General features: G+C 43.1%; 2 protein-coding genes across 2 annotated transcripts in view; both read right to left on the reverse strand.

The window, feature by feature from the left end:
• LOC115357642 (ephrin type-B receptor 1-like) overlaps window positions 1–3,714 on the reverse strand; it is an 88,234-nt gene extending 84,520 nt beyond the window's left edge. The window contains exon 1 of the mRNA XM_030049217.1: window positions 3,638–3,714. Within this exon, the coding sequence (XP_029905077.1) occupies window positions 3,638–3,698 (61 nt within the window). The 5' untranslated portion in view covers window positions 3,699–3,714. The remainder of the gene's footprint in view (window positions 1–3,637) is intronic.
• A 4,162-nt stretch (window positions 3,715–7,876) lies between these two features.
• gpc1a (glypican 1a) overlaps window positions 7,877–27,890 on the reverse strand; it is a 40,243-nt gene continuing 20,229 nt past the window's right edge. Inside the window, exons 2-10 of the mRNA XM_030049681.1 lie at window positions 20,330–20,488; window positions 17,919–18,136; window positions 16,975–17,148; window positions 15,432–15,597; window positions 13,741–13,871; window positions 12,299–12,439; window positions 12,023–12,153; window positions 9,977–10,152; window positions 7,877–9,353 (exon numbers count right to left, since the gene is read on the reverse strand). Coding sequence (XP_029905541.1) covers window positions 9,175–9,353; window positions 9,977–10,152; window positions 12,023–12,153; window positions 12,299–12,439; window positions 13,741–13,871; window positions 15,432–15,597; window positions 16,975–17,148; window positions 17,919–18,136; window positions 20,330–20,488 — 1,475 coding nt within the window. The 3' untranslated portion in view covers window positions 7,877–9,174. The remainder of the gene's footprint in view (window positions 9,354–9,976; window positions 10,153–12,022; window positions 12,154–12,298; window positions 12,440–13,740; window positions 13,872–15,431; window positions 15,598–16,974; window positions 17,149–17,918; window positions 18,137–20,329; window positions 20,489–27,890) is intronic.

Below are 27,890 nucleotides of genomic sequence, written 5' to 3' on the forward strand. Positions count from 1 at the left end.
ATCTGCGATTTAACCTTCAGCATTCTAGCAACATGACAGATGGGGCATTGTGTGTACGGGTGGAGCCTCCAAGGAAAATAACCAAAATAGTTTGTGGATAGAAAATATTGTGTTTTTTTTTTTTTTTTTTTTTTTTTTTTTTACCTACAGCTCTGTCCACTACCAAACACAGGATTTCCAACTCCCACTACTATGTCTTGCATGGAAAAGTAAAAAAAAAAAAAAAAAAAATTAACTTGACCCTGCCACTGATAACAGACACAAATCAGCAATTTCAGTGACAGAGCCTGATCCTGACTGGGACTGTCCAGCCCTCACAAGCCTTGTGAGTGGGATATGTAACATCTCAACCCGACAATATCCGCTAGGTCAGGATTTGCACTGACTTTTAAAATAACAGGGTCAAATGCGAGATTGTACTGTGCTGCATTTTGCACTATCTGAGTAGGTGTAACTCAGGGGACTTAAAGGTCATGGTACATTCCCAGCAGTTTGAGGAAATGCAGATGGTAGCTGAAGCTAGAACCAGAATGATGGCACCCCTCAACTTTTCCATAATGTTTTTGTCCCATTTGTCTCAAATCTGGACATGCTGCCTGAATTCATTGCCTCAAAAAGTTTCTGATGTGCACCATCCACTTGGCCAAGACAAAAGATTTTAACTGAGCAACCTACTCGTTCCATCTACGCCAACTCCTGAAGCAGTATGTGGCCAGGAAGTGGAACCAAAGCAGACAGAAAAATAAGAGGAAGAGAAAAAGATGTACAGACAGACGCTGTGATAAAGAGACAGAGACTGAGACAGGGAAGGTAGAGAGAAAAAAGAGAAGTGCAAAAGTGTGTACAAGCGGTTGTGTCAGCAGTGGGTCTATTTTACAGTGATGGACTCAGATCATGAAACAGCTTATATGCCAGTTCATTAGGCAGCTACTTAGCATGAAAAGGCCACCGTGACCACAAAACAACCAAACAACCCACCTCACTCTCACTCTCTCTCCTCTCTCTCTCTGTATCTCTGACTATCTTTCTCTCTGTCTTTACCTCTCACCTCCTACCTCTCTATCTCTCACACCACACCCACACACAGCATACCACTCTATCAAAATAGTTTTGACCCCTAACACGTTTACATGTCCCGTAATGAGCTTGACTCACTGCGGCGCCTGTCATTACGTGCACCATTGAAACACAGCGGTAGGCTAATCTATTGCTCCAATATGGGGCAGGAGGAGAGGCAGCAGGAGGTGCAGCAGAAGGAGAGATAGGAGATGCAGCAGGAAGAACAGCAGCGGGGAGTGACAGGGGATGAAGCCAGAGGGGGAAGTGGTGAGGATATGGCGAGAGGAGCAGCAGGGCGAAGCTTGATGCACAAAGTCAACAGGAACATCAGAGCGGCAGGAGAAGCAGCATGAGGAGCTGCAGGTAATTCTTGAGGGGCTGCCGGAGGAGCAGTAGATGATGCTTAATAAGGAGCGTTAAGAGGAGCAGTAGGCGGTGCTTGAGGAGCAGCAAGAGCAGCAGTAGGTAATTCTTGAGGAGGAACAGCAGAAGAAGCAGCTGATGAAGCATAAGGAGAAACAGCTCTAGGGGCAATGGATGAAGCTTGAGGTGTGGTAGAAAAAAGCTTTATGCGATTCTTAAGGAGGAGCAGCGGATGATGCTTAAGGAGAAGCAATGAGAGGACCAGTAGGTGGAGCTTGAGGAGCAGCAAGAAGAGCAGAAGTTGATTCTTGAGGAGGAGGATTGATTTTTGAGGAGCAGCTGAAGAATCAGTAGATGAGACCTGAGGAGGAGCATGCTTGAGGAGTGGCAGGAGAAGCAAAAAGGGATTAAGGAGGAGCAGCAGAAGAAGCAGGAGATGAAGTCTGAAGAGGAGCAGTAGATGACTGAGGAGCAGCAGTGGAAGGAGATATAGGTGATGCTTTAAGAAGAGCAGGTGGTGATTCTTGAGGAGCATCAGGATGCTGGAGGAGCAGTACATGATGTTTGAGGAGGAGGAGGAGGAGTGATGTTTGAGAAGAAGCGGGAGCAGAGATAAGTTATGCTTGAGGAAGAGCAGTGGATGATGCCTGAGGAGGCTTATTGATGTTTGAGTAGTAGCGGCTGGAGGATCAAGAAGAAGGAGTGGCACAAGAAGTTGTAGGTTATTGGATAAGCAGCGCTGGGAGCAGCGGGGGATGCGGCAGGAGGAACAGCAGGGACGGTCAGGCATGCTGGAGGAGGAATTGGTAAAAGCAGCAGGGGGAGCGGCAGGAGCTGCAGCAGCATGGGCGATAAGGGACGCGGCAGGTAGGAGGAGCAGCGGAGGACGCCCTCACCCCGAGTGGGAGTGGCAGGTGAAGCGGCAGGAGGAGCGGTACTAAGTGATGCTTGAGGAGGAGCAGCAGTAGGGAGGCGGCAGGGGAATGACAGGGCACCTGTGAGCTATAATTATGACTCACTTTGAGCTCCTTGGGTGAATGACAGCCTGCATGTTAATCGAGCTACAACTCCACACTTAGGACAGGAGCGCCACAAAGGAGCTATGATCAATTTTGAAGCATAGAACTACAGTTCCCTCGTATTACAGAAATATTATAGTGATACCACAGGAGAGTAAAAATCATATTATAAAGCAGGACAAGATCCCTATAAAGTCACTGTTTATAATAAATAAAAATCCGCCTCTGTAGTAATAACGTAAGAGATTAAAAAAACACTGACATAAAGCTACATGTAGCCTACGTTCACTCTTTTTGATCTTTTTGAAACTGTAAGTATCAGTAAGAGGATAATAGTTGTGTTGCTATCAGTAGATTTTAGTGTCCTATCATAAATGCGATTCTACATGAAGCAAAAACCAATGTTTTAGTGAGCCGGTAATTACATTTTTCAATGAGAATCTCAGTGGAAACAGACCGAGCCCCGATGACCGCCATTTCTATTTATGGGGGTCTATATCCTGTGCTGCTGTGTTTGGGTCCAAATCAAACAGAAATCGGGTTACCAGCCCACATACGTGCAAGAGAGAGAGAGAGAGAGAAAGAGAGAGAGAGAGAGAGAGAGAGAGAGAGAGAGAGAGAGACTAAATCGCATTTAAGTGCGCTAAAAAGCACACAAAAGCAAAAAGCTTTAAAGTTACTTAAATTCTCTGTAATATTTCATAATTTCTAGGTATGCCAGTGTCCGACCTGCTTTAAGACTACACATTGGCATTCCAGCACAGTCCAAAATCCCCTTACTGTGACTAAGGTATATCCTAATAAAGCTTTATGTTAAAGACAAATCATTACTTGCGGGAAAAAAAAACCTATAGTAATCCTGTAATAAAAATTAAAAGCATGCCAAAGCAATGCCACAGCAAAACTAAAAGTCGCTACTACATTATCAAAGAAACATTGATGAATACCAAAGGCAGCCCACATAACCTCCATGAACTCTCTCCTGAGTGCCACAGAGACACTGTAAGTCGCTGTAGGCATATTTTTTTAGTTGACAGCACACTCCTGTAGGACAGAATTTATCTTATCCACGCATCGTCCTGTTTTCCCCATCCTCCTACTTTGAGCTGACACAGTTGCTGTGGCCCTGCACACATTCATTCATGCATTCACTGCATCAGCTGCACGTTGAAAAAATGCTTCCTTTGCCCACTTACCTTCCACTGCATACACCGTAGTAATCACACACAGAAGCACCGCAAGCCAAGTGGCCGGCATGGCCAAATTTACTCCCCGCCTCTCCTCTCCCATTATCCAGCTAAGGAAAAAAAATCCCACAGAAACACGCTGTATTCCACTGGTTAAAAGTCACATCTCAATCCTCAGAAAAAAACTGCACCGGTCGACTCAGTGGGGACTGAGGCGTAAGGCGGAGAGACTGCTGTGGGATATGAGAGAGAGAGAGAGAGAGAGAGAGAGAGAGAGAGAGAGAGAGAGAGAGAGACCCAAACCGTGTTGTCTCCGCTCATCCTCTCCTCTCTCACACCTTTTTGTCCAATCAGGAGAGAGTATGGCGGATCCTAAACCAATCACCCATTCCTTTCCACCTGACCCAAACAGAATGCCCAATGGTCAGGTCTCACCCGCCCCGCATGGCGGCTACATGTGGAGAAAGCGACACCCAGCGGCGTAAAGGTAGCACAGCAATTAAGGTAATACCAGGTCAATAATAAAGTGATACTGATCCCGCTGGGGAAATTGTGTTTTTTGCGCTTGTGTCAGCCGAAGTGTGGGTTAGATCAGCTCCCTGAGGATGGTGGGGGTTTGGTGTCTTGTTCATGGACACCTCTGCAGGATGCCACGCTTCAAACTGTGGTCCATCTAACAGGTGAAATAGATGGGAAATCAATGACCAAGTGGCATAAATCAAAGTAATCTGAAGTTAGGTAGTCTGATGCCTGATTCACAAGCTGTGGCACATCTCCAATTTTTCCTGTTGGGGAAAATCACAAACAAGATTTTATGTCTGCAGGTGAAGCAACAGGTAGTAGGATGAGCCTTTTGCTCAGGTCAGGTAAGATGTGATGAAGCTTCATGAGGATCAGATCCCAACCATTTCTGGATTTTGGGGTTTAAACCAATATCAATATATTTAGATATATTAAAAAATATATCTAAATATATCAAAGCATCTACATTTGTAGAAAGGAATCATTACATTTGGTAATCAGGGCCACAGCCATATCCTGCTCTGGCAGTTTTTATCTGTACATTGTTAATCCGGGTTAAATAAATAAAGAAATAGTCCAATAAGAATATGATCAAATATTTGCAGTACAGGTATGTACTGGAGGCTTGCCGTTGTAGAACAAACTTCTTAACACAATCCGCCCATCTGCTCAGCCGTGATATGCCAACTCTCTGCTGTACAAAGTAGGCCTATTGTAAACAATGGAGTTTGCTGGACAAACTGCTTAATCATTGGGCTTCTTTTTAAATAAGATCAAGTGCTTATTAGTGCAATATGAACTTCCCTTTTTGGCATATTGCTCAACATATATGTCAGTACTGATGAAACTGCTATGAGCCAGTACTGATCAGTAAAAGTGGCCAGCAGATATGTCAGCCGGACTCTAATGGAGTTTAAATTATTCAGTAGCCCAACTGAATTTGCTAACTATGACCGCTTCAGAGGTCTAAGCTTGACTTTTCTGACCTAAGCAAACACTTAAAATGCCTGTTAAAGATTAATACGTATTTGTTTTTGTCAGTGACCCATACAGTTCAATCAGTAATGTACCCAAAAACCAGACACCAAAGAATTTAGCACCTTTATATTTAAAATCAAGATAGCCTCACAGCTTAGTGCTCTGGTGTGTGACTTTGGGAAGCAGCTGAAACATGTTAGCCCATATTGATTTTGGCCAGTCCTTGCCCATGTGAGTGACTTTAATGAACTAAATTAAGAGGCATTCCCCCTCAACTCAAGCAAGTAATACACAGTAATGAGCATTCATTGAGCATTTCAGCGTGGCATAAGATTTTCAGCTTCCGGTCACAGCTACAGCAGCATCATTACAGTTGCAATGGCTTTGAAGAGCAACCAACTACTCTGCCTGTTCTACGCACCCAGAAAAAATAAAAAGTGATGCCTCTTCAGAGAATTTGCTCTGTTACTGAAAAAAGCAAAGCTGGTCTTTAGTCAGCATCCCTTTGCTGATATATTTCGACCACTGGTGGCCTCGGATCAAATCACACTCGAGTGTGTCCTGTCTCTTCTGTACCTCTGACTCTCTCTTACACTGCCTCTATAAAGGGAAAATGCTGCTCAACAAAAAAGGAAAGTACAGATCACCGCTGTGACATTTCATTATCTAACACAGATATTCCCAGTGCATTCCCTCAGCATTGTATTTCACCTGGAGTTGACACACGTTTTATAACACTACAGCATATTCCACTACAACAATCACCTTTATTCAGCTGCTACAGCATCCTGTACACAATGACCAGTATCTTAAGAGTTGTCTTTGTGTGTGTGTTGGTGAAAGACAAGGGAGAGAAAGAGAGAGAAGAGAGCTTATCTTAAGGCCAGCTTTCAGAAACATTTAAGACGGTTTACAAAAACAGCCACGTTTACAAAAAAAGAAACACATTAGCACTGAGTGTCTTCTGTAAACCATGAGTGGCGACCCAGAATCGATTGCAGGACCCCTGGCTGCTACGGAAACAGTACAAGTATATTTCAACTAGTCTGTGTCTAAGGTTGAGGTTACCTTTCTTAAATATGTGCTGTAAAGCCCAAGGAAACCTTTGCTTGGAGGTCATTTTCAACTCAAAATGGGATCAAAATGTCTTTTGGCAGAGTGGTCAGGATGGAGGTTGGGATAGGAAGGTTTTTTTTTTTTTTTCGTGCCATATCTGTATACAGTTTCAACAAATTCAATTAAAATCCTATCTAGGCATGAGGCCCATGCTGGACTACTAAAATTTCCAACCCTGTTAAAAACAAATCATATTCAGTCCTTAACACGTATTGCCAGCCACTATCATGACCACTATATTTCGACACAAGACTCATTGTAGGAAAGCCACGTGATGTGGAAAGGGTTCGGCCGTTCTGGGAGGGTCCACTCCCTCACATGCACTTTTGTAGTTGTTGAGAATGAAATGTGAGCCCTGTAGACTGGAACAATAAAGACATTTCCATGGATCAAAAATAGAAAGCGCTAACGTGCAGTGAACTCTTTATGTGCTTTTGTGCGCGTGTGTTCGCATGTGTGTGTATGTGCGCCTCTTCTCCTCAATTTCAGTCTGTTGTATCAGATTTTAAACATCAGCATCAGGAAAATAAATCATTCATAAACGTCAAAACCCCCTGACTGGTGCAGTACTGTCACACCCCCACACACACACACATACACACATATACACACATACATTCACACACATGCATGCACACTGTGTTGTCCCGTTTCCCTCGGCAGGGCCAAATGAGGCTCATCAAAGCCAAGGCCTGTTACAAAGATGTAGATGTTTATTTATAACTTTAGTGCAGCTGGCAAGCCGTCTCTCTTGGCAATAAGAGCAAAATTATCCTTGATTTGAGTTTGTAGGTGGATATGGTATCTATTTCCTCGCCCTATTTGGCTCTGCAGTGGTAATAAGGCTAGCAGAGTGTCCTTACTAGCCCTGATTGGCCTGTTATTTGGAAATCAGGCAAGTGGGAAAGTCCCGACTAGCCCTGATTGGCCCTGTAGTGGAAAGCAGGCTTTTTCTGATAAGCCAAAGAAGAGTTATGAGGTACAGATGAGGAAAGCGACAGGAACAGTGACAGAGATGTTTGGTCAGGGTCTCATTGATAAAGTACAAGGTTGATGGGCTCATGGATAGATGCCTGTGTACGCAGAGGAAAGGTCATCAAAGAGACTTTGCTCTGAGTAGGACAGAAAGGCCTTGATAGCTTGTTAATCCAACAATAATAAAACCAAACTATCCATGGTAAAATCCGTTGCTACAATCGGAGAAACAGTTTAATACATGAAATGTGTGATTAAATACACTGATGGACAAAAAATCAGCTTGGTCAGCTTGTTTAGGGAGTGTGTGGCCCCGGTGTGGGTGTAATTCAGGCCTCCCATATGTCCCAGTTGATGTGCAGGCTGAAATAGAGGCATAACAAGTAAATTATATATCACCAGGTAAAAGTATATGTTGCCAATATCCTGCAAAAACCTTGTATCTACAAAAAGTCTCAACTTTCCAGGAATTAAAAAAAACTTTTTTTTGCAGTTATGCTCATGCATTTTTAACATTTTGCCATGTATTTTCAAAACCTGGCTTGGTCATCAGAAATGTTCAATGCACAGAAGACAAAATTACAGTAAAAAAAAAAAAAAAAGAAAGAAAAAAAGAAAGAAAGAAACAATAATAAAACCCAAATCTCCAAACTGGACATTTAAGATTTTTGCAAGGACACCGATGTATAAGAAGTGCTTTGGTTTGACCTACTGTACATCATCCAATAAATCAGATGTCTTACTTCTAAAAGAGTCCGTAACAATCAGTGAGTTTCACAGGTGTGCGTTCAACAAGGACTCCATTCTGACTGTGTTATGATACGTTGTTCTGTGTGGAGATTTTCGAATAAATCCAACCAAAAAAAAAAAAAAAAAAAAAAGACTTCTTTGACAACAGTGACAGGGGGAAATTTGCAGTGTTTTGTAGTCTTCATACCACGTAAAATTGTATGATTTATGAAAATCACTAGTCTGTGCTTGTTTGTAAGTGCTTTCATTAAAGTTTGTATTCTGTTACAAGGGTGATGATTTGTTAAAAAAAGCGGTGATATTTTCTACTATTTTCCATAAAATTCCAAACCCCTGCTAGGGCTGTCGCAAATTTCTAGAGGAACAGAATGTACTCATTTCTCAGCAATGTTTCACATATTTTCTATTTTGCATGAATCTTGTATCTTGTATGTATCATGTATGCCAACACGATACATACACGATAGACAAAACATCTGGACGATTATAGTGAATTATGGGGTATTCATCGCTTACATAGCATCATATATTAATGGCACAGTACCACGCCAAACTTTTACCTAATGTACAGACACATTTACAACTTACATTATGTTTGTTAAGTTAGACGGCGTTGGCTTGTTGCCTTGTTGAACGCACCACAGATCGGCACTAAAACTTTTCTCAGAGAGCTCTCATACAGCTATCACTGCCACAGTCAGCTGGCATGGGTGCAGCACTGCCCCCTTGTGACTGGTCACTGTAGCTGAATGGACCTGACAGGACGTCAGTGAATCACTATCATCAACATCACCATGATCATCTTCATCATTAACAATCATTATATATCTTCTTCTTCTTTGTCTTCTTCTTCTTCTTCTTCTTCTTCCTCCACTCCTTCTCCTCCCAGCATCTTCGTCTCATGAATCCACAGTAACCAAAGACCAGCTAAACGTACTGAGTCACACCCAAACAATGACATATTAAAACCAAGTAAACAAAACAAACAAACAAACAAAAAGAATATCGTCTGTGTCCATTTTTGCTCCTCTTGGTCAAAAGAAAAATAGTCAATTCATTCATTTCCTCAATGTCTTTTTTCCTTTTTTTTTTTTTTTTTGGCAAAGTTACCTTCCTATCTTACCCTCCCAAATCCCCTTTTGTCCTTCCCATGGTTCAGCCCTACTCCGGACCGCAGAAGTCTGATTGAAGGCGGCGGCTGTCCATCATCGCTGGAGCAGCATCGCAGCCAATGGGAGCAGGAGTAAGAGGCTGCACAGGCGAGTTTGGGACGTGGCTGCAGCTCGGACTCTGCTGTCTGGCTGGTAGGCGTGCAACCCTGGTCTGCTCCGAGGACACAGGCCGCTCGCGCACATCCCACTTCCTGACCCGCTGATGTCATCACCTGAGGAGAGGCGATGGGAGGGAGAGGATTAGACTGAGCTCAGCTGGGGAATTTCCAACCCAACACAAAAAGCAAGACAACACAGGAACAGTCTTATATGAAAGAGCTTGAAACAGTGCAGTGAAAATGGTGTTGCCTTCAAGTCCTCCTCATAAGCCCCTCCTGTGATCCATTTTACGCTTTATGAATGGAAACAATGTTTTAATTAAGTTACTAGTCAGTATTTGGCAGGAAATAGTCCTCTAGACTTGGAGATCCTTGGAAAATCAGACGTCCGCCTTCAGCTTCTCCACTCTGCCGGATGATTTATGTGCACTGAACTAGTAAATTCAATATGCCTGACAGCATATGAAGACACTATTTTCACTGCATTTACACTCCCTGCCAATTCAGTCTTCCTAGCACTATCCCCTCATAATCACAAGACCCCACTTGTCAACACTGTTTTAAAGTGAGAAATGAAGGTACAAAATACCAGTGTTTATGAGTACTGCATGCATGTGTGAGAGTGCAGTTTTGTCAAGAGTGAGAATGATTAACAAGGCTTGAATAAAAAGGTGTCTGGCATTGCGTGAACATCACAAAACACGTTTAACATTAAATTAACCCAAAAAGAGACCCACTTGCGTCCTGGAAGTCCACGTCGTTGCCATCCAGTGCATTTTTCAGCCTGCTGCTCATGATTTTGAGCTGCATGATCTGTTGCCGGATAGTCATGTCAGGCTTGGTGATGTCGAGCTCCACCTCTGGATTGTTGATCTGATTGGCCAAGCCATCGCCCATCACCTCTGGAAGATACCTGAGTGGGTGAGAGGAAGAAGGGGGGAGGCACCATGGTTAGATAACTTCAATTTAAATTCTGAGGCTAGAAGAGGTTAGGGTCAGGAAAAAAAAATACATTTCATTGTTAGAAAGCAACTTTTTTTTCGTGGTTTGATAATGGTTCTCGACAGCTACTTTTCCTGGCTGGGGCCTTGAACTCAATTCCTTGATACTTCCAACCATTCTTTAAATTGCTTGGCACTATCAGACACGGTTACAGTTTTTAAACTGTACAGTAAGCTAAACAGTAAACGGTACAGCAAATTTTGCGGAGCTCTGCACGATTTTGTAAATTAGACGTCGCATTTTCTGCTGACAGCACCTAGACAGTAGATAGACTGTAAATGTACAGTGATACAGTACACACACACACACACACACACACACACACACACACACACACAAACAGACTTTATCCACATTCACCCACATATATGCATACAAACATACTTCTACATGTATTGATGTACTGCAGAGCTGCAGGTTTATAATAGGAGCTGTCACATTTCAGTATTTGAGCTTTACATCACTCAGTCTCTCTCTTCACACAGACACACACACACACACACACGAATGCGTACACACACATACACACACTGATGCACACACCCCAATGTGTGCTGAATGCTGGGATTTGATTTAAGCTCTTGAAGCTGTCTGAAATTTTAAATAATTGTCCGTTTCAACTTCCATCGTCTGGATTTATTACAGTTGTAATTTATGTGGTGATGTGTGTGAGTTTGCAGAAAGCCCAATAGATGTCGCTACAGAGTCGTGTTTCAAACAGTTCACCACTCTTGCACACATGCAGGCACACACACACACACACACACGCACGCACTTAGATTTCCTTCATCCATCACACAGTCAGCTATCCATTTATATTTCATGACTTTTGACTGTCACATATTTTTGAGTGTTCTGCTCAGGATAAATCTCATTGCTCAGCCATAAGCCAATCACTTATACTGAGATAGGATAGAAGGTGTGTGTAATGGTGTGTGTGTGTGTGTGTGTCTGTGAGTGGAGTGACGTATACATATAAATATATCAACATGGCATCAAATTGTTCTGTAATCCATTTACACATGGATGAGAGGTGGGTGAAGAGGTGTGTCTGCACGTGTGTGTGTGTATGTTTGTGCATCTGTGTGTGTGTGTGTGTGTGTGTGCCTTGAAGGATGTGTATTTCAACATGGCATCAAATTGCTCTATAATCCATTTTCCTGGGGGAGGATGGAGGAGGTGGTGTGGTTAGGAGTTTAAAAGGTTGGTTGTGTGACAGTAATGCGTGGCAGATTGCTGTGGCTGTACTTTAGTGTCTGCTTTAAACCTTTTGACCCCCCTCCCTCCTGGCGTTAACATGCACCCTGCGTGAGAGGATTGTAATCAGATAGAGCAAAAATGCATAAAATCCAGGTGACACTTTGAAGATCCAATCACCCAAATACCTCTGAGGTAGTCAGAGAGAAGCATTTGGTCACATTAACAACAAAGTGCAAATGCAATGCATTGCTGCTACACATTAAAAACATCAAAATAAATGACATTAAAGGAACAGTTCACTCACAGTGAAAAAAAAAAAAGAAATGGGGCTTTTTACTGAATGATGAGCAGAGTAGAATGCAACTTTCTGCCATCATGAAACACTACAACTTGGAAACTCTGGTATCATCAGTATTTCCCAATTTCCCACTTGTAATTTTGAGTGCGACAGTGCGCCACTAACTCATAAATATGGCAAGTGCAACATGCATTATACAGCATGCACTTGACAGCACCATATGCCTGCAGGTCTCAGACATGAAAGGACCTCTTGTAACGGCAGGCCGCCGCTGCTTGCTCACTTGGCTTTGGTCATGCCGTTCCAGCATTTGTCCTGCTTGGTGCCACTTTGTGCGAGTTTGTTGCAAAGTGCCACAGGAACCTGGATCCAGTAATGCTGCATCTCCCTCAGCTTACTGGTGAGATCCGACACCTGAGGGGAGAGACAGGAGGTGGTGTTTTGATCGGCATAGTGTTCTCTGTGCTTTTGTCTCTATTACATTTTTTTCCTCCATATTATGTGCATAACACAAATGCTCATCTCTTTCTTCCTTCTTTACACACACGCCACCACACACCAGAAGTTCCAGCCTAACTCCAGCGGTGGGGGAGGGTCGGTGGTCTGTGGTGGCAGTCAGGGAGTTGCTCCGCTTCTTTTGCTCTTGAAGGGCTGGAGTTCCTGTCCCTGTCTCACCTGGAGTCCCGCACGTCTGGTACACCTACAGAATAAGAATGCACACACACACACACACGTATGTACACACCACACTGAATGCTATGGATTTGATTTTCATACTTCAAGGTGGAAGTCTTCTCTCATTCTCAATACCATGACCTACTGACGGCAAAATGTCTCTTTTCACATTTGTGAGTGCTGAAAAACTCCACTAGATGTCAGCATGGAGACGAGTTTCAAACTAGTGATACTATATGCTCTTACAGATTTCTGAACACAAAAGCCAGTTGCCTATGATCCTAACTAGAGTCTGTTGCCTATAGCTTCAGCAGCACTTTTGAGGATGCAGCTATTTTTGTGATGGGAGTATTTTCTTTCCCATTTTGCTCTGTCACTAAGAGAAAAAAAAACATCAACAGGTGCACACAGAACTGACTCCATTTGTAAAAGTTTTTGTAGATTGTGCTGGCTGAGCTCTAAAATAAATGTCAGAGTGCAGCACAGCGTTCAGCTCCGTCTCAGGTTTCTAGATCATTACCTTCCATCCGCAGGTGGATGGGAAGGTCAGCTCACTTTCTGGGGTTAATGTTTAACACCCAGATCAAACAGTTAGAGGCTGGTTTGAGCAAATGGTACCTTGAGCCAGTATCTAAGTATCCAATAGGAAAATACTGAAAATTGGACACATTTTTATCAAAATATAATACAGTCTGACTGGGATTGTGAATGACCCCTTTAAGATTTTATTGGACAGACCTGTAGGACTGGTAGAATCATTTGCAGATGCAAAAAATGTAAAAAAAAAAAAAAAAAAATGTCTGTACAATCTAAAACTCTCCACGACCTTTGGCTGAATTTTTGAATACTCATACAAATCCTGTTGACCTTTTCAGGAGCAGATGGGCTCTGAATTGCAATCCACCGTGAGAATATGCAGTGTTTTGAAATCAATCCCTCAGGGATAATACTTGCTCCCATTAATAATTCTGTATGATTTCACCAGAGCATTCCTTAAGGATTTTGACTTGGGAGTGAACATGAACATTTAAGCCTTTATGTGCTAAAGGTTAGGAGCAACGGACTGGGCATGTGGTTAAGAGGTTGAGTTTAAAAAAAAAAAAAAAACCTACAGGAGCTGGTTGCACATATGTGTTTTTGCTGTGACCTTGTATCTGAAGGTTGAACGGCGCTACAGCTGCAATGCTCTTTCACCAACAAGGTGTTCTTGAGCATGGCACCGAACTTCCAAATGCCAGGGATTCTGACCTCTGGGCTCACATGCATCTGAGCAGGGTTTTATTTATTTAACAGCAATATGAAACGTGACAAACTGAAATTTCTTACCTTTGCAGTGAAAGCGTCCATGTTGTCCTGCAGGTAGCGTACAGCCTCAAAGATGCGAACGGGGATGGAGGAGAGAACCACATCTACACTGGGCTCTGCGCCGAAACTAGCCACCACCTGCAGCATGACGTCTGAGAGGAGAGGAGAGGAGAGGAGAGGAGAAGATTTAAATAGTTTATTACTGCCCAGCTCTACATGCACATGGAAAATTAAAAGCAGCTGTAATGTGATTAAGATAGGCATAATCCAAGAACAAGCGAAGCCCTCTCAGCTGTTCTAACGTCACTTTAAAGCACAACATCAAGTGGCTTATTGCCTTCGGAAAATGTAAGTATTCATTCAATTGTTTACTTTTAATCAAATATAATTGAATGTCGCTCTCCCACAAAACAATGATGTTCCTGAATAGTAGCTAAGCAACGTGGCTACTTTTGGTCAGCAAGCGTTCACTGGAGTGCATTCATCTGGTGTTTTAGACTGGCTTGGAACAAAACTCAGTCATTTGAAGATAATCTGCTATCTGTTTTATCGCTCATGCTGTGATCAGACCTAGATTGAGATTCTGATAGTGTACAAATGTCTGTGCGATTCTGCCTGTCTGTGGTCTTCTTGTGCCATGTCGAAAACTTTGAAAATTGCACCCAAAGACGGTTGTAGCTTTCCACTTGCACATGCGCTTTAATCATGGCTTATTCATGGAACACACGATATCATAAAATAAATGCCCAGGTTACCTCTGATGTTGTCTCGCTTGCCTAACTTTTCTGCAGGAAAAAGGTTCGGCACAACCTCATTATCTCATTACTTGAGAACTGTTGTGGGTTGTTTGTTTTGTATTTGTTAAACCATTCAGAATAATCAGGGGCGAAGATAAAATCGCATGGTGCATTGTAAAAAAATGCTCCAGGGGAAATGTTTTTATTCAACTTTTTTTTTTTTTTTTTTTGCAATTAAGTTGAGGCCGATGGCTGTTTTTGCTTTTGATCACCAGCAGCACAGATAAATCACCACAAAAGAAAACTCTGCCAAATAAAGTAGAAGTATGAAGCAAAGAAAAAAAAAACATGGCTTATTTGTTTAATAAATAAACAAATAAATTGGTATTATGAGTAGATAAATATTCAAGTTTGGCATTGTAAGCATTAGCGGTGTAACGGCTCAATAAACCCACGGTTTGTATTGTCGTTTTTGGGGTTTGTTTTGTACATCAGGGAGAAAAAAAAAACACTACCATTTCCAATGTTCTCTGTATTTTTTCTTAATTGCAGATATAATCTTTTTTTTTCCATTCACAGATTTGAACTAACAATATAAAATCAACAAATATTCTTTCACCGGCAAAAGTCTACTCAGACTACTTGCAGATACAACGTGTATTCATTAATTCATCAGATAAAGTGTGTGGTTATACAGTGGCAGTATTTCTAACACTGCACTTTGTTGAGTGTTGTGTATCGAACAGTTTGGTTTGGTATCACATTGGACAGTTTGTTTTCTTTCTTTTTTGTTTGTTTGTTTTTGTTTTTGTTTTTTGGGTTTGGTTTTACACCCCTAGCTGCTAGAGTGTTGGCCTTACAAAGATGGCGTTGGGAGGAGGGTCAAGTGTTTGAGGTCAGCTGGAGAAGCTGTAATGTTACCGATGTGGTTGAACAAACACTAGTTATGTCGTCCCTCTGCTGCATGAGCCTCACCTATGAGGGTCTGCCACTCGGCGTCCAGGTCGGCTTGGTTGGCCAGGCAGCCTTTCATGACGTTGGAGCAATAGTTGGGGCAGGGCTTGACCGAGGCCAGGCCGCGGCAGTGCGGGCAGTAAATCAGCTTCATCAGGGCCTTCACACACTCGGGGCTCAGAGGAACCTGAGGGGCAGCAAAGCAGTGAGCATCAGCGCCCCGCAGAAACACTTTACATTTCCTACGGGAGCAGGCTTGACTGACATTTCCATTTATTTGGGATCTGTCTCGTTTTCAAGGAGGTGTTCCTAGTTCGGAGCGCTCCTTGTTAGGAACCCTCTTGTCCCAAAGGTTACATGAATTTTGACAACGGAAACAAGGAAATGTCACATGACTACCACAGGATTCAATGCAGCGCGGCGTTGTCGGTTTCCGTGGTGATCGAGCCTCTCACGAAAGTGTGTGTGTGCCAGGTAGTGTCCGTGAAGATTAGCAGCTCTGCTAACATAACTTCCATTCTGACAAACTTAAATTAAAACAAAAGCTACAACATCAAGTCAAGTCAAATGTACTCTTGTCCACCATTAAAATAACCAGAGTTAAGGGTTTCAAGGAACAACTTGATGTTTACTTAAAATTTTGGCAAATTAAGGAACTTGAAAACATTACCTCACCAGGAAACCACCTTGCAAATGAGTCGTGTGTATTCACATTGTTGGAATTTAGCGGACACTCTTATCTAGATTGGCTTATAATGAGCATGATAGTATAATAATCGTCATAATAATCGTCAATACATACAGTTTATCAGCAGTATTTCATGCGAGCCAAAATAACAAAGAGGAACAAGAGGTAACGGAGACGAGATGTTTTTATATGGGTGTGACTGAGAGTTGTGACCGTTGTAGCAGCAGCTTAATTAGTTCAAATATTATTATAAAACCAAGCAGACACACAGACAAAAAACAGATACACACACACACACAGTCACTTTGGACACAATACAACACTGCGCACGTGGAACTAAAGTAATTGCATTTGAGCTGGAAGCATCATCACAGGCATAATTTGACAGCGACATTGTCATCCCTTTAAAATGGGGCATTGTTTTGATGACAGAGCCTCATGCTTCATTTGTGATGATCTTTGTGTTTTTAATTTTCAGGGTGGAGACAATTTTCTCTGGCAGTTAGGGTGTGACAGCCACAGATCAGTCATATCTGCTTTCCTGGGATTCAGCCCAGCAGGCCTTAGTCTCTCTCTCTCTCTGTGTGTCTCTCTCTCTCTCTCTCACACACACACACACACACACACACACGCACACACACACACACACAGAATATCTGACACACACACACAGGCATGTTCCTTTCCTCTGTCTCTTAATCTCAATCACACCTACACACCTGGTCTCTCTCTCTCTCTCTCTCTCTCTCTCTCTCTCCCTCTCTCTCTCTCTCTCTCTCTCTCTCTTTCTTTCTCCCTCTCTCTCTCTCCCTCTCTCCCAGTCAAACACACACACACACAAACACAAACACACACATATAACACAAACACACTCACCTGTGATACCCTCTTGACCACGTCTGAGCTCACTAACAGCCCCTGGACAAACGACCTGGCCATGACGAAAGCCCTGATCACCTTCCCCTTCAGGTCGCGCGGGATGTCCCCGAATGGCCGCAGCGTCTCCTGTTGCTTAGCAACACACTCCAGGTAGTCCTCTGATAGGCTCACCTGCCAGACAGGGCCAGGACAAACAATATAGAGGATGTATGTGATAATGTATCCTTTGTTCTTAAAATATTCTCTTGAGGAACACTTTAACAAATGATCAGGCTCCGTAATGGGTTTGTGTAAAGGGGCGATAATTAATAGCTGTCTCGTTGTTTCAACAAAAACAGTATTTGTGTGTTTGCTTGTTTGAAAACAATGAACTGAAGTAATTAAAGTAATGAAATTCAGGTCACTCTACTTCGTCCTCATTCTTCTTCCTCATTAATCTTCTTCCTCATTATTACAGAGATCAATAACCTTTTTTTTTATTGGCTTCAATGACACCATTAAAAACTCTTAATCCTAATCCTTTAAACCACCAACGCTGGCACATTTGCTGCTGTTTCTATTGATGTAATCCTGTTTTCTTGAAAACAAATTATAGTGTTTATATCACATAACTTAAATAAATAAAAGTCACATGACTGTCTTCGGGAAAAGACACAGCAAACAGCAATCAGATATACTTTCGTCTCAAAACAAAAAGAAGGACGCCCTGAGGAAGACCCAGTGTGGGTTGAAACCGGTCAGCATTTTCCTGACCTCCTTTGTGTGATTTTAACTTTGATATGTCCTAACCAATACAGGTGTTTTAACTACATCCTTGGCTTGATGTGAGTGTGCCTGAAGTAAGCTCAGGGGCTCCTCTTCTCACACTTTGGCCTCGGTTTTGAATAATTCACTGTGTTTTCCCTCAGTTCTGAGAAGTTTCACCAGCAGCTACACTTTACCTCTGCAGGAGTGGAGCTCTTGAAAGCGCGCTCCAGGAGGCGGGACCAAAACTCCGATAGAGTCTCGTCGATGTTGAGGGCAGAGCCGCGGTAGTAGCGTCTCAGGTCGGCGAAGAGATCACTGTAGAGACGGGTGTTCTGGGAGTACAGGGGGCCGAGGGGGGAGAGCACCTCCTGGAGGCTTTGCTCCGAGCGACTGTGGAGGTCTGTGAAATAGGCTGGAGGGGGGGGGGGGGGGGGGGGGGGGGGGGGGGTGGGGGGGGGGGGGGGGGGGGGGAGAAAGACAGTGGAAGAAGTAGGAAGTGGAAGAAAGAGAGGAATGAAATGAGAGCGTGTGAGTGACAGAGAGACACTGACACAAAGATGCAGACGTGAGCGGGGTCTCCATCCAGGTTTTATTTTTGTTTGCTTGTTTGTTTTTTTTGGCAAATTCTGATGCACTGGGCTAGAAAGGCAGAATGAAAATTTGAGAGACAATCTGATAAATGTCTGCGGATGTACTGCAGGTTTGATCTGGCCATGTTAAATATCTTCCAGGGCCTGCCAGCAAATTCCCACTGTGTTTATATGGCATTAGCTGATGCATTGGACTACTGCTTTTAGCATTTCTTTATGTTCACCTTAAGATGAAAGTACACTGCAAAACAACAACAACAACATCTTGACAAGTCATTTAGTCTCATATTCAGTCTTAAAATCGTATTTTTTAATAAAAACAAGGTAAAAAATCTGCCACTAGGATGAGATAACCCACTTATTTTCAATGTTAATCAACTGGTTTACAGAACACTCTTTAATTAAGTGTCATTTTCTTGATCCTTGCGGGTTGGTCTGCCTCATTCTGCCTTATTTCAACACATTTATACTTTTTTTCACAGAAAAAAATCCGCAAGCAAGTGAAAATGCATTGAAAACAAGTGGGATTATCTTGTCCCACTGGCAGATTTTTCCTCACTGTATTTAAGGAAAACATGATTCTAACACTGAATGCGAGATGAAATGACTTGTTATGAAACAAAGAATTTTTTTGCAGCGAATGAATTAGAGCCAACATCCGCTAAAGACACTCAAGAACGACTCGCTTCACACTTAATTCTTGCAAGTGTCTTCATAAAGATTATTCATTCTCTTTAACCCAGCTGATGGAAATGCACCCACATAATACGCATTTTGTTCCGAGGGTCTGTTTGAAATGCGCCTGCCACCTACAGCCAGATGGATACAAAGCGATAGAGAGGTCAAAGAGAGAGAGTGAGGGAGTCAGTGAGCCGTCGCTGCAGTGGATCGGTCTGGGCTTTTCCTCCGTGCTTCAAAGGCGATGGCTCAGTGCCAGCCGGTGCTAACCACAACCAGATGGACAGCTACATTACTGCTACTGCTACTGAGAGGGCCTGCTGGCTGCAGCCTAATAATACGGCCCTGCTCCTCCTCCTCCTCCTGCACTCCTTCCTCCACCTTCACCTCCTCCTGGCTCGCTTTCTTTCTGTCTTTCTTTCCTGTTTATTTTGACGGTTTGCTTCTACTTACCAAACATGTCACATTTCTGTCTCTTACTGCACTGTCTGTCACCCTGTTGTTTGTTTGATTCCTCCTCCTCTCTCTCTCTCTTTCTCTCTCCTTCTTTCTCTCCCTCTCTCTCTCTCTCTCTCTCTCTCTCTCTGTGATGTGCAGTGATCTGCAGACTCGGCTCCTCAGTGGGTCAACTGCTCATTAGCTGAACCAGCCACTGCCCCAGGGGACACCCCTGTGTGTGTGTGTGTGTGTGTGTGTGTGTGTGTGTGTGTGTGCGTGCCTGTGCGTGTGCGTGCCCATGCAAGATCAGGGGATCGGCTTATCACGTTTCATTGTGTCTGGCTGACTCCGTTCTCATTATAACACTCAGTCAGGGGTCGCCTTGATGCGTGGGACACACACACTAACACACACACTCACACACACACACACACACACACACACACACACACACACACACACACACACACATGCGCGTGTGCACACACACACACACACACACACACACACACACACACACACTACTGAAGCTGCAGTATTGAGTGCTGAGCACAGTCAGAGCTTGTAAGCAACATACAAATGTCACACCTACAGGCAGTCTCTGTGTTCGATGCAGAACCTACAGTATTGCTCACTCTGCACACACACACACACACACACACACACACACACACACACACACACACACACACACACACACACACACACACACACATTACCACACCTGTAAATACTGACACTATTCATTGCCTTTCACACATCCTAACCTCAACCCTTTAACCCCATCTAAATCTAATTCTAATTTTAATCTTATCCCCAAAACCAAGTCTTATCATTTGATTCTCTTTATAGAGAGACAAGAACACACACACACACACACACACATACATCGTACTTACAGTCGAAGTTCCTGTGCAGAGTGTTGATGGCAGCCTGCAGCGACCTGCCAGCCTCTCTGATCAGAGCCTCGGTCTCTCTGGCGCTCAAGCCAGCCAGGCCCTCCTCCATGCTGCTGGTGCAGCAGGTGGGACCTTGTGGGCACATCCTCAGGTGTTCACCTGGCAGACAGACAGGACAGCCATAAATTAATATGATAATAATCTACTGTGTCTTCATCCACTCGTCTCATTGCCACCTGACACCAAATTAAACGATCTCAGGGCTGTGTAAAAGCGAGTAGGCTCATTTAGATTTTGCTGTGAATGCTGTGAATGCTGTGAACACGATCTCATTCTTCAGTCTTTTTAAGGTGCAAAACGTTACGGCTAGGTGAAATATCAATTTTGTCATTAATCACAATATTGATTTCAATAATCCGAGATGGATCCTCTATGCCTTTTTTCAGTGCATGTATGAAGATTTTTGTATCTTATTTATAGCGCATCTCCTGTACAAGTGTATGAGCCAGAAGCCTCCCTCTGAAGTCAGCACCTAAAGGCGGATGTCTTGATGCTTTTTGGATCTAAGCATCATGATAGTAAAGAGGGGCTGAACAAAAGTAAAGATGTATGTAAGCACCAAACCGGCATTGTAGGTGAAATGTCCTTAACTGAACTGATATGAAATCAAATCAAACTGAAATCGGGCTTGAATCAAGTCAGGAAATCGCTAACAAATCAAACAAAATGTGTATGTGTAAATCCATTTTGAAAACTTAAAAGAACAGCGAAGTTAGCATGAGCAGCGATAGCAAGCATGGCTGAACAGATTAAAAAGAAACTCACCCTGCGTTCCAATACCCATACTACCATACTATTTAGTAGGGAAAAAAAGAATTAGTATGTCCCAATACATACTAAACTACATACTTTGTAAGGGCAGCTGCAGTACATACTAAAAGTAAAAAGTATAAGTATGCGATTTGGAACGCAGGGTCAAACTCCATCGAGAGAAAATCCAAAGGAAACGATGCCACGGTTCCGCCTACACGGTTTGATTGACAGGTGGTTCTCCGGGATGAGCAGCGCACCACAGCCACGAGCGATTAGCAGCAAATGTGCCAGCAAATGAAAAGAACAAAAGCAAGGATGCAGAGGATTACCACTTTAAGTTGCATGTATCAACAAGGAAATGCTATTTATATTTTTTCCTAACCTCGAGCCGCTAACTAACTAATCCCTCACCTCTGCATGCCCAACATAAAACCCCGTTTTAATCCTGACAGCACGGAGCTCTGACCTTCACCACAGAATGTACAAGAAGGCCAAGACAATTCTTTCATGTTGTTTTTCTTATTTTTATGGAGGACTTTCAGACCCATGAGACGAAGTAAAAATATGGATCACACACACACACACATGCACACATGCTCACAGACACACACACACACACACACACACACACACCACTCCTGAGGCATCGTGTCTGTTATAAGGGACTGATGCTGCAGACTGCTTTCTAGGCTGTCTGGCTCTATGTGTGTGTGTGTGTGTGTGTGTGTGTGTGTGTGTATGCGTGGGTGTCTACATGCATGTGCATGTCTGGGAAGGTTAAGGGTGAGTAAGTGCCCCACGGCTGTGTGCATCACCACTCCTTTTCTTAACAGGTCCTGTGTGTGTGTGTGTGTGTGTGTGTGTGTGTGTGTGCGTGTGCGTGTGTTTGCATGTGTGTGTGCGTGTGCATGTGCATGTGCATGTGCATGTGTGTGCATGTGCATGTGCATGTGTGTGTGTGTGTGTGCATGTGTGTGCATGTGTGTGTGTGTGTGTGTGTGTGTGTGTGTGTTCTGTCTATCTGTCCACCAGGCTAAGTGGAGCAGAAGAGAAGACGCCCTCATCATCATCGCCCCATGAATCTTTCATTGGCATTGGCTGGTGTGTGTGTGTGTGTGTGTGTGTGTGTGTGTGTGAGTGAGTGAAAGAAGGAGAGAGAGAGAGGTGGCTGTATTGCAACACTGAAACATTATATTTTTTTACAAAGCCTGCCCATTGTTTACTGAGCAGTATCATCTTAATTAAATAAAGAAAAGGCTCCATTGTTGGGAACGTTTCATCATCTACATCCTCACACCTTACCTGGGAAATTTCTCACAACTCCCACAGCCCGTTTCTTTTATTCAGGAAGGACTTCTTCATCTACTCCGTCTTTGACAACCCATCTCCACCTCCTTTTTTCTTCTGTGTTTACTATTGAGAATATATGCTCTTTTTTGTCTCAATTTCCAATCTGCTCATGGATTGAAGATGCCAACTACATCGTGTTTATGTGTCTGAGTCTTGTTTTTAGCTTGCAAGACCACAAATGTACCACAGGAGAATCTGCACTTGCTTGATGGTACTCTGAAATCGTACTAGAAAGGGGGAAAGAGAAGGAGTGTTTAGACAAAAAGTGGCTGAGCTGGGATTTGAAATTGCACATTCAGGTCTGATTTTTGACCTTTCTGTTGTTTTGCCTCCGTCCTTCCTTCCCCAAACATCCACTTTTGCAGCAGGAGACAAAATACGTTAACAATTCCAAGTGTGAAAGTGCAAAGTATTCAAGATGTTGGCGACTCTGCGGATGCAGACAATGAGCTGTATTTTTGATGTTACAGTAAATAATACATTTCAGGTGACAGAGAGATTAAATTCTAAATTCAAGTGTAAACATCTGAACTACAATCATGAAATTATCCTGCATTATGGTGACAGCCTTCCTTCACTCCGAGCCCCTTGGCAAAGACAAAAACGTCAAATCCCAGGAGTCCTGGTTGATTTTGCAGGGGACACTGAAGGATTTTTCTTTTCTTGTCTTTTCTTTCCTAGCTGCTGCTGTGATCATTGGAGCATGCAGGTACTTTTCTCATGCTTTCAGAAGCCTAACATCTCTATCTCTTCCCCTGTCCTCTAATCATATTCTCACTTTGAAGCAGCACTTGGCTTCCTAGAGGGCGAGATCCTGCAATTCCCAGGTGCTGACATGCCTAGTGACAGCCTGCAGAGTGAGTATGAGTGAGAGGAAGAGAGAGATGTGATAGGAGGGCAAGGCAAAGAATGAGGAGAGCGAGACACAAGAGGAGGAAGAAGAGGCAGGAGGAGGAGGAGGAGGAGGAGGAGGAGGAGGAGGAAGAAGAGGAGGAGTCACATCAGCCACTGGAATCTAATAAGAAATGTCTTAAGATATTTAAAAATGCCTTCGCCCAGTATCTCTTAAGACATCTCAAAGCTGCACTAGAGAGACTTCAATATAGAAACATAAATCAAACATGGGGCTGTAGTAGTGGACATTATCTCATCCTCACTCACTGAGGGGCTGTTAATCACCCTGTTTGCCAAATTAATCTATTCTTATTTTAGTTTTATTTTAGTTTTGAGAATGATCACAGTCAGGAAATCTTGTTGCACATGGTGAACTAAAATGTATAATTTTCATTAAAATGATCCTTTACTGGGATCAGTGCGTGTAGGGTGCATCATGAAACTGGGAGTGATTTGCATGCAGAGAGAAGCCTATCAGCTGATTTCTCCTGAGTCCAACCAGAGGGAATTAGAAGATACCTTCATATGTAAGAGTGGAGCAATTAAATTAAATGTCCTTGTTTTTTGTTCATCCTGCCCCTGCTTGATTGACTCTTCAAATGCACATGTTTTCATCAACTAGGCTTCACCATCAGTAGTAACTGTTACTGTTCGCTTGCTAGCACAGAAAGTCGACGTGCTGTTCCAACTCCGTAGTTTTACTGAGGATTACTTTACTAACTTGATGTTCGATCAGAAGAGAAACAGTTCTAATATGTCGATTTAGCAAGCAAACGCATCAGTCGTGAACTTTATCACATCAATGCTCCTACGAGATAGAACTCAAAAACAATACTGAATAAGAAAATCCATATATCCATACCCTTTTGGAGTGAGGTACAACTGTGTAGCACTGGGAGGGACATGGAAATCTGAGTGTGCTGAGGCAGAACAAACATGCAAGGAGAAAAGCACTAAATCCCATTGCATGCAAAATGAATATATTCCCACCAACCACGGAGTATTTGCAAAAGGAAATAGCGACGGTATCATGTTGCCACTTGTGTGTCACTTTGAAAGTTGTGAAGCTGCAGGATTTATATGATGGGAGGGGCTGACGGGAGGATTGTTAAAAATTCTTAGATGGTATTATTAGGTTGAGTTTTATGTAAGCTCACTGGTATGCTATAAAGTAACCACTAAAAAAACAGGAAGTGATGGTAATGGGGACTTTGGGATAAAAATACAAGAAAATAAAAAAGGTTGCAAATGTTTATACCATTTAGTCTAAAATAGGTGGAGAGGAGAGGAGAGATGGGAGGCAGCTGAGAGGTTTCAGTCAACCTCTGTTAAATTCTCTATTTGATCAGGTCACTTTTCTGAAAGTCTGAAAGTCTGAGGCTCAGAGGGCTCCGGAGTGGGGCAGAAGAAGAGGACAAGCTTCAGCTGGGATTTTACTTCAGGTCAACAGAGATGCATGTGGCCCCAGATGGCAGGACCCTCAATCACTACGTCATGTTCTAGCATTTTGCTATTGGTTTGCTTACCAACCTACAGGCTGAGGGAGTTTACCACAGTGGCACATGCTTCACTACATTCCTGGGTTGCTAGGTAATGGAAGCAGGGCATCCTGCTATAAAAGCTTAATTTACTGGGAGAGACAAAAATGAGAACGGTGGCGTCATATGTGCACATGCAAACAAACTCGCAAACATGCTCATACACGCAACCGCACAGTGGAGAGGGACAGTGGGCCAAATGTAGTACAGAACCCCTGAGGGATGTTTGACACTAAGTGCCTTGCTCAAGGGCCCGTCGACTGGAAGTAGAATGCCTGCAGGCGACCATCTGCACATAGCAGGGGAGTAAGTAAAAATGGTGGAATCCCCTTTTTAATCAAAGCCTTGAAGCAATGCAGAGCTTTTAAGTGCTCTGCAGGGGAAAGAGAGGATAAACAAAGAGAATGAAAGAGGGGAGAGGAGAGGAAGAGGAAGGAAAGGAAAGGAAAGGAAAGGAAAGGAAAGGAAAGGAAAGGAAAGGAAAGGACTTTGGGTCAAAAGCACACCCATTTCTATAGGTGATCTGTTTGCTCACACTCTGTTTGCCCTTGGGGCTCAGCAGTTTATTCCACTCCCCAGGGACACACACACACACACACACACACATACACACACACACGCATGCACAGCAGTGATAAGATAAATTCCTTCTGGCCTACGAGCAAGCGGCGTGATAGAAATGGTCCCCCTTTCTTTCCTCAAATATGATTTTCATGGCATTTTTTATGATATGAAGTGGTCTGCAGTGGAGATAAAAAGGAAGGACAGAGGGGAAAAAAAACTTGGATTCAAACTCACAACTTTGTGAGAATGTGTTGCGGTTTGACCCACCGAGAGAGCAAGGTTTCCCTCTGGCTCTTTATCCTCTGGCTGCTCGCTCTTAGTTGAGTTATCAACTATGTGTTAACACCATTTGCGACCTATTATGCCGTTTGAAACCAAATGCAAAAGCATCACTTCCCAACTCCAGGATTACAACCTGTGATCCCGCTGAGAGCCTGCAGCTCTATAAAGGGAGCCTCAGCACCAGAGTGAGCACCTGAGAAAGTATTACCTCTTTGTACACCATGGCTGAACATACATAGTGGGCTTTTCTGAAATATCTGGGACCAAAAGATTCCCAAAAGACCCTTCTGCCTTCCACACAGGGCCATAGACTAAAACAAGTGAAAAGAGTTAGGAACAGGGGCAGCAAGAAACATGGAGAACATGGTTTTTGTATGATTATTTATCCATAGTGACCCAGCTTCAGTGGTGTTCTGCTTCACATTCATCCAGTCAAGACCAAGACCGAAAGGGGGGCAAGACTGAGGCAAAACTGAGACAAGAACAACACAAATTCAACTCAAAACCACGATTCTGGATATGCATTGCAACTTAAAATTCAATAAGGTTTAACATGCACAACAGCTATATCCAAATGTTTTAGTTTAACTTTCACAACTGAGATAAATAATGAAATCAAACATACAAGAAAAAAAATCCCCTCATTAAATCATTTCATTTTGACATCAATATAATGCATTAATTAGAAGTTGTTTTTTTCCTGGAAAATATTTCTCTCACTCACAGCTTTCATTAGACGGCTAACACCCCTAGATCAATGGTCAAGTTACTCGATCCTGAAAAACAGAGTTTATCAGTGATATTTCGTCTGTGTTTCTGTCTAGTCGCTCTGTAGAGGAGGTTGGGTTTGGTGTTGACCCACATTTTGGATCAGTTGGATCGTCTGTCTGGTCTCATCTGGTCTCAGGAAGAAATGTCAAGTCTTTAATGTTTGAGATCAAGTCAATCCTGAGAAAAAAAATGCATCTAAACACATTTTATGTTCATGACCACACCCAGTGCTATGCGGTCTGATGCTGTAGCACTCAAGACCTTCAGACACTCCGCTGCATTAAGATTTTTTGTTTTTATGGAATGAACCATAAAGCAAACATCACTAAGTTTTCATCCTCTCCCTCAGAATGTCAACAGTCATGTCTGAATGTGTTATTATTAGCATCCGCCCATGACCACAATGGAAATGTTTTAATTAATACTTTCTTGACATCATACGAAAATGAATGTTTTTATTATGTATCATATATATATTTTACTTGATTATCCAAAATAAAACCAAAATCAAATCAGGCCTTGGACCTGCAAAGTGCAAACACAGTTTTGTGTTTGATGGCTGCTGAGAGAGGACAATTTCACGTCCCACATTTAACCAGACAGTACAGGGATTCAAACCAGCAACCTTCCAGTCTGGCTTTCGTAATCTCCAATTATAAAGGTGTTTCTTCACTATGTCATGCTTTATGCTAACCGTCATGTGGATAATTCTTTCCCACCTTTTTATTTCGTATTACATCACTGCTCCAGACTGCCGCTGCCCCGACAAACTGCTTAGCTGCAGCAAAGTGTTGCATTATAAAAATAATAACAAGGTTCTGCTGCAGGGTCTCCTGTACTTGATTATCGTCGACTGTTTCCCAGATGTTTGAAACTTGTTGCTGGTTTTGTCTGCCTACTTATAACATCTAACACTGGTAGCCATGGCGACCACATCAGGACAACACTGCCAAGCCATTCATTTCCTTTCTGCGGCAAAAAACTGCTGTCTCTCCCTCTCTCTCTCATTTCTCTCCGTCTCCCTTTTTCCCAACATTCCTTGCGGTAGCCCAAACATACCTGAGCCCGTCCCGACAGGAGCTCCAGCCCCAGCAGGTGTGCCAGCCAGCCAACCAGGCAGACAGGTAGTCGGCACCACGCCGCAGGCTGACAGGAAGCCGTCCAGCCAGGCAGCAAAGCAAAGGGCTGAAAAACCTCAGTAACGCAGGAAGTGCGGTTCTGGACACCTCACAGTTTCTGCCCCGCTGCTGCAGGGAACTATGGGTATTGAGCTAAAACTGATCTGAGCTGCACTTAACTGGGTTGGACTGAGCGCGACTGAACTGAAACTCCAATAAAACCCCTGTCAA

The sequence above is a fragment of the Myripristis murdjan genome, chromosome 4, assembly GCF_902150065.1.
Source record: "Myripristis murdjan chromosome 4, fMyrMur1.1, whole genome shotgun sequence".
NCBI classification, from domain to species: Eukaryota; Metazoa; Chordata; class Actinopteri; order Holocentriformes; family Holocentridae; genus Myripristis; species Myripristis murdjan.